The sequence below is a fragment of the Ambystoma mexicanum genome, chromosome 10, assembly GCF_040938575.1.
Source record: "Ambystoma mexicanum isolate Mex_15411 chromosome 10, UKY_AmexF1_1, whole genome shotgun sequence".
NCBI classification, from domain to species: domain Eukaryota; kingdom Metazoa; phylum Chordata; class Amphibia; order Caudata; family Ambystomatidae; genus Ambystoma; species Ambystoma mexicanum.
Window position 1 is genome coordinate 1,496,495,449 of NC_090932.1, and position 12,727 is coordinate 1,496,508,175.

Here is a 12,727-nt window from a genome sequence, read left to right on the forward strand (position 1 = left end):
TTGTAAGGACATTATTCTCAGGGGAGAACCTTTTTGGCAACCATGGCCGGAGATGACAGTAGTGACGGATGCCTCACTCACGGGGTGGTGAGCCCACACTAATGATCTGTCAATCAGCAGTCATTGGTCTCCATCGGAGTCCAAATTACACATCAATCATTTGGAGCGGAGGGCATTCAGACTAGTGCTGAAGGCCTTTCTGCCCTCTGTACAGGGAAACAATGTCCTGATTATGACTGACAACACAGTGGCCATGTACTACCTCAACAGAAGAGGGGGTGTAGGGTCACTACCTCTGTGCAGAAAGGTAATGCAGCTCTAGTTCTGGGCAATATGATATGATATGATGGGTTATTTATAACACGCTTAATACCCAGAGGTTTCTAAGCGCGGACCCGGGGATCGAACCTGTGTTGCTTCGTGTTGTCTTGCTTCCAAGGCGAGCATGTTGCCACTGAGCTATCCTTCCGGGACAAGAAGGAATCTCTCTGTCGGCAGTTCACCTAGCCGGGGAGAAGGACACAACGGTGGATGCTCTGAGCAGGCAGAGCATAATCTCCCTTGAGTGGGAGATAGCTCAGGAAGTCCTTCAAGAGATCTTCACCCTTTGGGGAACCCCTCAAGTGGATCTGTTCGCGACCAGTGTCAACCAGAAGTGCGATCAGTACTGCTCAAGGGAATTTCCTCCAAGAGGAACTCTAGGGGATGCGTTTGTGGTGCACTGGAAACTTTCACTCCTGTACGCATTTCCTCCAGTCCCTGTGATTCCTCACGTAATCGGGAGGTTGAGAAAGTTCAGGAGAACATGATCCTAATTGCCCCAGATTGAGCCAGGAGAACGTGGTACCTGAACCTTCTGGACATGTCCATCTGCCCTCCAATACGTCTTCCACAAAGAGAGGATCTCCTCTCGCAAGAGGAAGGTCGGGTTCTCCATCCAGAGGTCAAGACACTCATCAAGCATGGTTTCTGAGAGGCAGAGATATAAGGGTTGGGACCTCCGGACGAAGTAATGGAGATTTTTCTTTCGGCCAAAAGGCCAGCAACAAAGTCCTTGTACCGGTGTCGTAGGAACAAGTAACTGGTGCAAGGACAAGAATGTGGATCCATTCCTATGTAATACTCCTGTGGTGCTTTCTTTCCTTTTACACGTGGCCAATTTGGGGCTCCAAGTTGTCACGATAAAGGGATACTTGGCAGCGCCATCTATTTTTAAGCACTCCACAGAAGAAGTGTCTTACTTCAAAATGCCCTTGGTTATTCCGTTCCTGAAAGAGCTCACAAATGTGTACCCTCCAACCCCTTTTCGGGTACCCGTCTGGGTTTTAAATTTAGTTTTAAAATTCCTCACATATATTCCAATTGAGCCCTTACACTCTTGTCCGCTAAGGCTCCTCACTTTACTTCAAAGAAAATACTTCTTGTGGCAATTACATCAGCCTGCAGGGTGAGTTGCCAGCGCTCTCTTGTAAGCCTCCTCACACCATTTTTCATAAGGACAAGTTTACTCTTAAAGTCAACCCCTCTTTTTGCCAAAAATAATCTGACTTTCACCTGTCGCAAAAAAAATCACTATCTTCCTTCTAGCCTCCTCCTCATGCAAGTAAGGAGGAAGAAAGACTTCACAGACTGGACCCTAAAAGGGCTATCAATTTCTAAATCACCAGATTGGCTAAATTTAGGCAAAGTGATCAACTTTTTGTCGGATATACTGGACACAAATTAGGGCTGGCAGTAACAAAACAGACATTGTCCAGATGGATAGTTCTAGCAATTACTGAATGCTATAGATTAGACGGAAAAGATCCTCCAGATGGGCTAAGGGCTCATTCAACCAGGGGCATGGCAACTTCAGTGGCCCTTCAGAGGGGTGTCCCGGTGCAAGACATGTGTGCAGCGGCCACCAGGTCCTATATACATACCTTTGTGAAGCACTAGTCTCTAGATTCAACATCATCACAAAGAGGCCTTTTTGCCAAAGCCATCCTTCACACTATCCATGATTAAAATTGACTAGTACTCCTACCTCCATTTTTACATACTGCTTTGGGAGTCTATCTAAGATGAGGAATACGTTGGAGGACACAATCCATTCAAAGAACAAGTAATTTACCAACTGTAACGTTCTTTCGATTGGATGTTCCTCCCACGTATTCCTCATCGACCCTCCCAGCCTACCCCTCCGTACAGTTTATGTCAATTGCACTCTGAATTCCTTGAGAGCTTGAGGTCTAAAGAACACCTGGTTAACTACTCAGCTGAATATATCGAAAAAAACAGAACTGAAGCCAACGGCACGGCTCTTGCCCTTTATACTGCCGTTGATGTCAACGCTCGACGGCAGCCCTCGAGGGACATCGTCACCACAACCTCGAGCACAGCGCCCCCTGGTGGAAAAAAACATTCTCAACCAGCAAAGCTGAAAATACAAATATATCTAATATGAGGAATACGTGGGAAGAACATCCAATGAAGGAACGTTACAGTTGGTAAGTAACTTGTTCTTCTCTCACAAGATCTATCTTCCTGTGTTTTGACATCTGCGTCAACCTTCCAAGACGGAGGGGCGGTAGAATCAGACAGACCAGGTGCGGCCCTCAGCTAATAGGTCTCTCAGAGGAGGAGCAATAGGGAAGGTGACCAGCTTTTTGTGGTTTATGATGTTGCTTGTACGTGACTAAACAGACCCTGTCATGGTGGAACATGATATGATATGATATGGCATTTATAATGCGCCTATACACAAATGTTTCAAGGCGTGATGAGGCAAGGGAGGGGGAACAGAGGGAAGACAAAGACAACGATCTTACTAGGCCAGGTGACAAGTGCAGGGAAGGGGGAAAGGGAATGTTCGGGGCAAGGGGAGGGGGCAGTGCAATACATAGGATCAACAGTAAAAAATAAAGAATACATTAAAAAAAATAGGTAAAACGTGCAGCCAGCTTGTGGCAAGTGCAGGGATAAGTGCAGACATCAAGTGTCAAGAGCTGGTGGGGACTGTTGGGGTACAGAAACAGCCCCCAAGTGCAGGGGTTGCCCAGGAGGCAGTGCAGGTGTGCAGCTGGTGTTGGAGGGGACCTGGGCCCGAGATCAGAGGGTAGCCAAGTGACCAGTGCAGTTTGTCAGCTGTGCAGCAGTGGAGAGGCGGAGAGAAAGCAGAAGCCAAGAGGAAGGTCTTTAATTGATTTCGGAACCAGAGATGGTTCTCCGCAAGTTTCAGGGAGGCTTTTCAGAGGGAGGCCCCAGCCGAAGAAAGAGATCTACCACCAACTTGTTGCTTGGAGAAGCGACTGACCCGGAGGGAGTTGAGGAGGATGAGCAAAGAGATTGAGAAGGAAGATATTTAGGAAGAGAGAGTTGAAGGTATTGAGGCCCCAGGCCCCAGAAGGCCTTCTGAACAATGCAGAGGGTCGTGAACTTAATCCTTGCAGCCACTGGGATCCAGTGCAGAGATTTCAGTCCTGGAGAGATACAATCCCTAGGCTTGAGGCCAAGGAAACTTCTTGCAGTCCTGTTCTGGATGAGTTGCAGAGGGCGGAGAGTAAAAGCAAGTAGATTTAGAAAGAGGCTGTTGCAGTAGTACAGCCTAGAGAGAACCAGAGCTCTGGAGATGCATCAAGGAATGCTACGATCTGGCTCGGAAGAATGTGTCTGAAGGTCTCTGGGTTCATTTAACCAGAGGCCTGGCTGGCACTTCTGCCCTGGAGAGGAGAAGGGTTTGTTCCCTTTCTTAGAAATTTGCCAAACAGCCACATGGCCCTCGCTGTATATGTTTGGTAAGCCTTACTAGTTGAATTTGCCGTCAAGATAGGACGCAGTGGTTTTTGGTTTCGGTGGTGTCCTTTCGCTCTTCTGCCTCATACAGATTTACATATTGCTACAGGAGTCTAAATATTGATGAGGAATCTATGAGAGCAAGGAATCCATTAGAACAAATTACTCACCCCTCCATAATTTCCTTACTGATGGATTTTCCTTCCACAGCTTCCTCATTGCCACATGAACCTGCCCCTCTTGGCGGAGGACTCACCTCATCTATTCTGTGGTCCCTCAGTGGATAAGTGCTAGGAGAAAAGAGCCAAACTGAAATCATGGGGTTCATCAGTGCCATATACAATGACACCGACATGTCCCACGTTGGGTGTGTAATGACGCCAAGTGGAGCTGACGCTTAGTGGCATCAACTGCTTCTCTTAAAGTAGCTGAGGCTGTCGATAAGAATATCATAATGGAGATACCTGTAGGACAAACACCCATCAAAAACAACATTACCGAGAGTGAAGTAATTTGTTCATTACTTAGCTTTGGTAATGTTCTTTCTTCTATTGGTTTCTCCTCCCACATTCCTTCGTCCTCCTGCCCCGCCCCATATGGAAGGAGCTTGTACTTTTTTCTAATTCTGCTCTTTCCTTTGCTGCTGAGCAAGGGAAAATTGAGAGGACACTGTGCACGGTCTGTTCTAAATATGAGACTGCTGGCATCCCTTCAGGAGCTCTGGAGTTGATGGCCTAGAGGTGAGTCCGCATCGTAACACATCCCCTCTCCCCCTTCCCCCCCCCCCCCCCCCCGCTGTGCCACAACATTTTTTCCAATGGCAGTTGATAAAAAAACATTACTGAGAAGGTAAGTAATGTGGTGTTCTTTGAACTGTGTGTTGCTCGATGAATCTAAAAAAAATTGTCAAAATATGTTTGAAATTCAGAATGTTTCAAAGCATTTTCAGGAACTCTGAAAAAAAATGTCTGCATATTTTTTCATTTTTCAATTTCATAAGTAAAAACAGAAGAACAATAGAAATTGGGTTCTCCATTTAGTGGTTGAAGTTGAAACCAAAAGTTAATTTTACATTTTCCATTAAATACGGGCCCCACTACATAAACCACACCTGCCATGGCTTGAACAATTTTTCAATTATACAAATGCCAAAAAAGATATATATTTTTACAGCATGTTTTCTATTTTTATTTAAATATAAAAATGCTAAATGGTCTTTCATTTTTCTACTGGGGTTATTTTGACCATTGTATTATTCTTTAGAATTATTAAATATTTTTCGGAACTCATATTTATGAAATGTACCATAGAAAATAATGTGTTTTCATCCAAATTCTTACTCACAAAATGCTTTTTGGCCTATGTGTTTCTAACAAAAAAATCTACTTGTCCTTGGGGTGGCTGAAAAGTAAAAGTGACCTCTTAAGATTTGGTTATTTTAAACCTGCCTTGGAGCCATGTACTTTAACAATGTAATTGTTAAACAAAGCAATATGTTGTGTTAAACCTAGTGAAACATTCGAGCGAGCTTGCCTCTGACGATGCAGATGTGTTAGTTACACCCCTATGTGTCGTGTTTTTTATACAAGTGTTATTGTTTTCTTTCAGGCATTCTTAAAAGAGCAGAAGTAGAATTGTGTTCTTGTGGATAAGAACGAAGGTCCTTTGGAATGGTCCCAGTATGTTCCTCCATTTTCCTATGGAAAGATACTTTCCGGAGACAGCTGGAAGACATGATTATGGCTGACCTCAAGAGCCCCTTTACTGTTCATGGAACCGAGTTTCAAGGCACTTCTAATATTGTGGCAACCCACGCTCAAAACATATGACTAAATCCCTCCTTATTGCGGGACTAGCTGCAATGAATGTTGTCTAATCTTTTCGGATTCTTTGGCTGCCAGGGCCTTTCCATTGAACCATCGTGTCCACCTTCGGCCACGGGCCCTAGACTGACAAGCAAACCTTATGTTTGTATGTTTGTATGTTTGGGTGAAGAGGGGCGCTTATGCAGGGGGGGGGGGGGTGGCGCACACTTCAAACAGTCGAACTGTTTCATGTTGCACTTTATTGGTGACCAACCTTACACTGCCTCCAGAAATAGCCTTACCTGTTTAGCATTTTAATAAAGCACATTATCATGTTATATGCCTCCTCCGTTTATTGCCAATATGCGACTTACAAAGAATTCGGTCTAGTAATGTTTTCATTTTGGTTAAGAAATGTGTTTGGTATAAACACTGCACACTTTGCACCAATGCGCACACTCATTGATCCACTTGTTCATCGATAATTTGGACCATGGGGAATTGCATTTTAGTTGTAAATGCCGCACTCGCACTCCCAATTGTGTGTGTGTGTGCGCGATTCTGATATTTGACAATGCTTTCTTTTAGAGATTCAGTAGAACGCAGATGCTTACGTGTTGGTTTTTTTCTTCTTTAATGTAGTTTTTTAGCATTTGTAATCCTACATACATAGAAACCTGAAACCTGTTTCATCTACTATGAACCGAAAAACAGCAGTATGAGTTGTGTGTTGCTGACCTGGGTGGGGTCTAGTTTCAGACTGAGCAAAGATCTCTAGGGTTGTAAATCCAGCTGTAAATGTTAATAACATATTGGAGTCAGGAGCTTTTGTTCAGCAGAATGTCATATTTGCAAATAATTTCTGGTGAATCTGATATTGAGAATTTCACACCAACAAGAGCAACAGGGTTACAGTCACCCTTTAATGAAGTGTGGGTGTTCCAAAGATATTGCAGATACTCAAGCCAGTAACTTTTTTTTATTCTGCACTCCTTGCAAGTAAGCAAAGGCATCCTGCAAAAGTGGTCTCTTTTGACCTGTCAGTTTATAGGGTTTGGCCTTGCGTACGCCAGTGGTATTCAAACATTTTTGTGCCGATCGTCTCACTTGAGTAAAAATATTGCTTCCGGGCCACCCGCAAGCTATGATTGCTTATATATATATTACCAGTCCTAACCCGTTTTTAAAGCGCATCTGTCCCTTTGGACATTCTTTGGTTGGTCCCTACAGTTTGAAGACCACTGTACACACTTATATTTGTCTGACCCCCTCAGTCCCTTTGTCTAAACACTGCCAGTCTCAACGCAATGAGGTGGTAATGGAAATCGAATGCTATGGTGCAATATTGACCTCAAAATCAAACACACGAATATAGATCCCAGAAGGTATTCACGTCTTCTACTCTTCTATGCTATGGTAATTGGGACATGCATGGCTCACACATCTGCCGCATGGCTTCGTAGTTCTCTTACACCTGCCAGGACAGTGTAGGGCTGAGCATGGGTGCCTGGTTCCAATGTATCTGCCCTAGACGGGTTGCATTTAGTGTTGTGTATGATGACCAGGAAAGCGCTCTCATTGTAGCTCTGCGGTTCTCGAAGTTGTGTCTAATCGTGTGTGCAAGTATGCGCCAAAGGGGTTAGCTGCTAGAAAGAGGCATGCTTGGGCAAATGATCAAAGGTAGAAAGACCTACACGTTTTGTTTTATGATATTGTATTCCATTCATCCAGCATTCATAGAAGACATATAGCCATTTCACCAAAAGTCCATTGCCCCGTGCATCGGTTTAGTTTAGTTTACTATTTATATAGGGCCGCCTGGCCCTGGGGCATCCAGGCGCTTGATATGGTTACACAGAAGTGAACGTGTTACAGGCAAGTGTTACCGGCATGGTAAGAGTATGCGAACATTACATGAAGCGAAGACATTATAATACAGTTGCTGATAATATACACATTATAATGCGTTTACGGGAAATACATACAGACTATGATGTATTTAGAAGGTTTGAGAATGTGCAGGTTATACAATATATACACATGTGATATAATAAGTAGGCGTTTTATACTCCTTTGGCCAGTAGCGATGTTTAGTCCCCCCACACCCCTCCCGCAGCACTGAATACCTGCAGGAGGCTCTGAAAGCCAGGAGATCATCTTTGAAATCAAGTGAGGGCTCCCTGGCCTAGGAAAACAAGACGGATTCAGGCCCTCTTCCTTCTGCTAATTGGCGTCTAATAGCAATCTAAGTTCATATACAATTTTTCTTTCTTATTTCGGCATAGTACAAACTGCCTTTTGCCATGGATCTTTGTCTTCGACGCCATTGCCTGTATTGTTATTCCATGTTGACTTCCCTGGCATATGATAAACTTCTTTTACAATTAAAGACGAGTCACTTTGGCTTGCCAATTTGCAGGTTTGTTGTCACCAGTAAGGGCTCAGTATCTTGAATGTACGTTGGATTGAAGATGCGCTGGACTTCGATTGCATATTCTGCTAAACATTTGAAGGCGGCTTTCAAAATGGGATAATTTCTTCGTGTACATGCCAAAAGAAGTAGCAGTGTCTAGAGTCTCTTCTCCCGCACGCAGCAAAGGTTTGCTTTGCGTGTAGCCTTGGCCTCGACGTGTGCTCTATATAATCCAGCGATGTTTCTTCTTATCCTCGAGTCTTTGCAGTTCGTTCCCAGCCGTTCGTCTGGGGAGCTGTGCTTGTAGTACCACTGACGGGGCATTCTCTTTAGTTGACAGCTCTGCATGCACCCCAGTAAGGCTGTACGCAGACTACACTGCATCTGACGACGCTGGAGTCATGTACGTTTCCTTTCCAGGTCATCTGGGAAGACGCATGAAACTCACGCCTGATTGCCTGCGAAAATGTGTGCTTGTGCAACAGTGTAACCGGCCGTGTGTGTTCTCTGATGCACTCAGCACACGTGAACTTGCATGTAGATCTAGTTCTCAAAAGTGAAGAATATTCATATTTAGTGTCCCAGGTTGGCTGGATTTTCTAACGCCCGCATTCGCTCCCTTTCTAAATTCTTTAATCCATGCTTCTCTACAGAAATATAATTTGACATAGCTGTTCTTTTGTGACACATATTTACACTCTGCTGTAAAAGCTGATCATTTTTTGGAGAATTTCACTCTGCCGATATTTTCCATAACATCTTAAACGTCTGAGGTTGTTTTTGTTTAATTCACATTTTCAGCCATTATTTCGGTATGGCCGATGACGCCGAATCTTCCGTTTTAACACGTGCCAACCTGTACACAAGACTCCTGAGCAAGCCTTTAAAGGTGGGATTGGAAAAGTAGTACACAACGGGGTTGAGCATGCTGTAAAAATATGTGAAGCAGACCGTTGTGTAAAAGGCCAGGCTGAGGCTTCTGAATTCTTCACACTCTTCTTTCCCTTGAAGCTTCAGGATCACGATGGAGATTCTGGTCATGTTGCTGGGGAAATAGCAGATCGTGAATACGACGGCGATGATCAGGACAAACAGGACTGCCTTCTTTATCCTCCCATCTCGATCGATCGTGCTGCCCATCAGTTGCCAGGTAATACAAACGGTGCAGAATCCAATGATGCTCACTGGCACCAGGAACTGTGAGATGTAGTAAGCGTCATGCCAGAAGGCCGTCGAGAAGGACGATGGGCAAATATTGAAGCTCTCGCACTGGGTTGAGTTTTGGAATTGGAACAAGTGGGGTTCGGCCATTAGGTATGAAGTCATGGCGGCGATACCCAACCACAGAGCACAGGAAACTAGTACAGCATCTCTGACGGACACCCGATTGAGTTTGTGAAAGGGGTGGACAATCCGTAAGTAGCGGTCCACTGCGACGACTGTGAGGAAGATGATACCCGCTGCCCTGTTTGATGCCAGCATAAACAGCAGGACCCTACAAGGGAAGTCGCCGTAGACCCAGTTTTTCTTCCTGAGGTAGTACTCGGTGCGGAATAGGAGGCAGAACAGCACCAAGAAGTCGGCCAGAGACAGGTTGAGCAAATACACAGAGTTTGGCTTCCAAGTTTTCAAATGAAAGAACATCCAGAGTCCCATTCCGTTTCCTACCAAACCCAAGGCGAACTCCATGATGAGGATAGGGGGCAGAATTCTGTACAGAAGTGATTCATTGAAAACACAACAGGTGCTGTTCATTTCTCTAACAGACCATTCACTTCCTCTGTTAAATGCGTACTATTTGAAGGAACGGAGCCTTGCAGATGCCTTTCGCCACCTACTTTGAATCTTTCAAAATATTTACACGTTCTCTAATGAGGAGTTGCATGGACTCGTTGTGAAAAAGATTGGTCATCGGATGAAGACGTGGTCTGGGACTCGTTCTCTTGTGTGCGCCACTCTCCAGGGTTTTTCGTTTTCAGCTGTTCTAATTGGAAAGGATTTGCTTGCCAGGCACTGAATGGAAAAATTGTGGTAAGTCCCTGTTTATTTTTTAGGCACTCTGTTTGCAAATGTAAATCATTCTGAATGCCTATGAGCAAGGTTTTAAACTATATTATTTTATTTTTAAAGCTCCCTTAGATAAGTATTTGACTATTGTAAAATACATTTCATACATATGATATTTAATTTGGGCATTTCTAAGGTTTATTGAATGTATCTTCCTTGAATATAAACTGAGCTTGTGCTGTTTCAGAAGTGTACTTCAATTCTAGACTTTGTTTGGGCAAGTTCCCTCTGGCCATGGTGGGGAAAAAAGGAGTAGTAGAAAGCAGAAGTTGAGTGGCATCATTACTACATTTTGTGGAAGTCTGAAACAAGTATTTTATTGGGAGAGGGAGAGGTACAGTATTTCAAATAGATTCCTTCCTCCCACAGATTCCTCATCTTTATCTCCCAGCGCAGCTGCTTTTCTGAAACGTTTCTGTCGCCAGGGGGAGCAGCGCTACCCCGCCATGTGCCTCAATACCCCCACGCTGGAGTCATGACGTTAGGGTATATATACAATATATAGGATATATGTGTGTGTGTTTTCCGCACAGACCGCTTCTTCAAAGCTTTTCTTGTTCTTCAACGATATGCCAAATCCATCAGGTTTTAAACACTATGTCGACTGCAGACATCGGATGTTCACCTCCGATCCTTAATAGGATCTGTCTTTATTTTCTCAATGAGGGACTATGTGTTGTCTCAGTCGATGCACCCTAGTAGATGCTTCGTGAACGGGAAGCAAAACTATCCACCTTCCTCCACAAGGACAAGGGCAATAAGCAGACTCGTTCCAGGTCTCCCATTGTCGGCCATCACACCCAAGAATGGACCCCGGTCCACAAGGACAAACAAAAAAAGCACTGTGTAAGAAAGGCATGGTATTAAATAGAAAGACAGACCACAGTTCAAGGGTGTTTATTGAACTTCATTCTGGTTTGAAAAAGCCTATCTAATCCTAAATCTAAAAATGGGAGCAAGCTACGACCATCAAATAATAACGCAGTCCTAGTCAAGTCTGTCAAAATAAAAGGGCATATACTAATAAACCTATTGCCAATCCTTCTAAATACAAATAGTGTGGGAAACCATGTAATGTAAAAAAAAAAGTGTTCAAGAAATGTCAGGATATTCAAGCAGTTGGCTTCCCTTCCCCATGTTTTCAGCACAGGGCAAGGTGGCACACTCGATCTTAGCACAATCTGTGGCTTCTCTAGCGTGAGTATGCAGTTCAGATCTCAATATCAGGGCATTCTGTGCCAAAGTCTCTATCATTCAAAGTCTCTTCAGAGGGCCTGATGCGAAAAACACATTTTCAACAGTTACTTCTCCGCAGGATTCTCATGCACAACTTCTTGGGTGATTTTCAATTCACCCTGGTCCCCCCACTGCTGGGCTCAGATCCACTTTAATACAAAACCTTCAATTAGTCTCCCTCTGCTGGGCTCAGACCAGATTCATGTACTTTTCCAAACTTTCTCTATTTCATCGAAATTGAAGAAGGATTTTGTTTGACCCATCGCAGGACCACTTCGATTCACATTTATTTGTTCACTTTCAAATGTTCTCCCTCCGCCAGGCTTGGATCAAGTTGATCTACTTCCGTCACTCCTCAGCTGGATACCTTACAGAGACCTTTGACTGAGCACCCACACAGAACCGAACCATTCTGTCAAAGGCATTGTAGTTCACTTTAAAGTTGAATCACTCATCAGCAGTTCACTTCATTTGGGCATTTTATCACACGCGTTTTAACAATGTTGGTTCCAGCGCTCGCCATACAATGTTGCTGCTTGAAACCTTGGCTTCAACACAGACAGGTCTTGTATCGGTCTCCCCAATTCACCAGCTGTGTTGAACTGACGCTGCTTTGTTCTTGGAGCCAAGATCGGAACCACGATGGCTGGTGATTCTCCCCGCCTTGATTACGGACCCGGGAGTGCCCCTGGTATCTGACACACAATGTAGGATTTTTCAGCCTGGTTTCCTGGTCTTACACTTTCTATTCTCAAGGCTTTTGGAAAGTAACGGTTCCTTTTCGAAAAAAATCAAAGGATTATCCCTCCTTGCCATCTCCTTCGATTCTTCCATCTTTCCCCTCTTACTCAGCTGCCGTCTTGAAATTCCTGTTTCCTTGTGTGCTTTGCCTAGCCAAGAGTGTGCTCTCGTGCTCCGCCTTTTATCTGTGGGGGAAGTGTAATGGAAGTCAGGTGTGTTTGTATGTGTGTGGTGGTCAGTAATTGCCTGACCTCGTCTGACCATTGTATTAGGACACATCAGGTATAAGGCTCAGTGTTAGTCTGTTTTCCCTCATCACGGGGTGTCCGTAAGTATGAAAGTGTTTGTGTTGTGGAAGGGGGGGCGGGTAAAGTTCCTAAATATCCTGCCTCGGTGCTCCGATTGCGAGGCCAAATTGTCCGTGACAGACCCACGTGACATGTTTTTATGGTGTTTGGGTTCCACTCACGACACAGAGGCCTGCACGTCGTGTGCCAAGATGCAACCCAAGTCCCTGTGAGAGAGAGCTGGTAAGCTGGCCCTGGGCCGACCGTCGTCAAAATCTCCAGCGCGGTCTCTCGTCCGTTTGTCTGAGGCCAAGACTGAGGAGCCCACTCGTCACAACGAGGACCGGCACAGAAAGAAGACGAAAAAGAGATCACACTCCAGAAGCCATTAATCTTCCTCACGG

At 44.6% G+C, this 12,727-nt stretch overlaps 2 protein-coding genes across 3 annotated transcripts in view; one reads left to right on the top strand and one right to left on the bottom strand.

Annotated features, from left to right (window-relative positions):
- KNTC1 (kinetochore associated 1) overlaps positions 1–5,917 on the top strand; it is a 2,501,313-nt gene extending 2,495,396 nt beyond the window's left edge. For both annotated transcript variants that reach the window (XM_069619627.1, XM_069619628.1), the window contains exon 65: positions 5,383–5,917. In XM_069619627.1, coding sequence (XP_069475728.1) covers positions 5,383–5,406 — 24 coding nt within the window. In that variant the 3' untranslated portion in view covers positions 5,407–5,917. The remainder of the gene's footprint in view (positions 1–5,382) is intronic.
- A 1,372-nt stretch (positions 5,918–7,289) lies between these two features.
- LOC138493343 (hydroxycarboxylic acid receptor 2-like) lies at positions 7,290–9,750 on the bottom strand. The gene has a single exon (XM_069620405.1). The coding sequence runs from the start codon at positions 9,745–9,747 to the stop codon at positions 8,797–8,799; it is 951 nt and encodes a 316-aa protein (XP_069476506.1). The 5' UTR covers positions 9,748–9,750; the 3' UTR covers positions 7,290–8,796.
- Between the last annotated feature and the right edge of the window lie 2,977 nt (positions 9,751–12,727).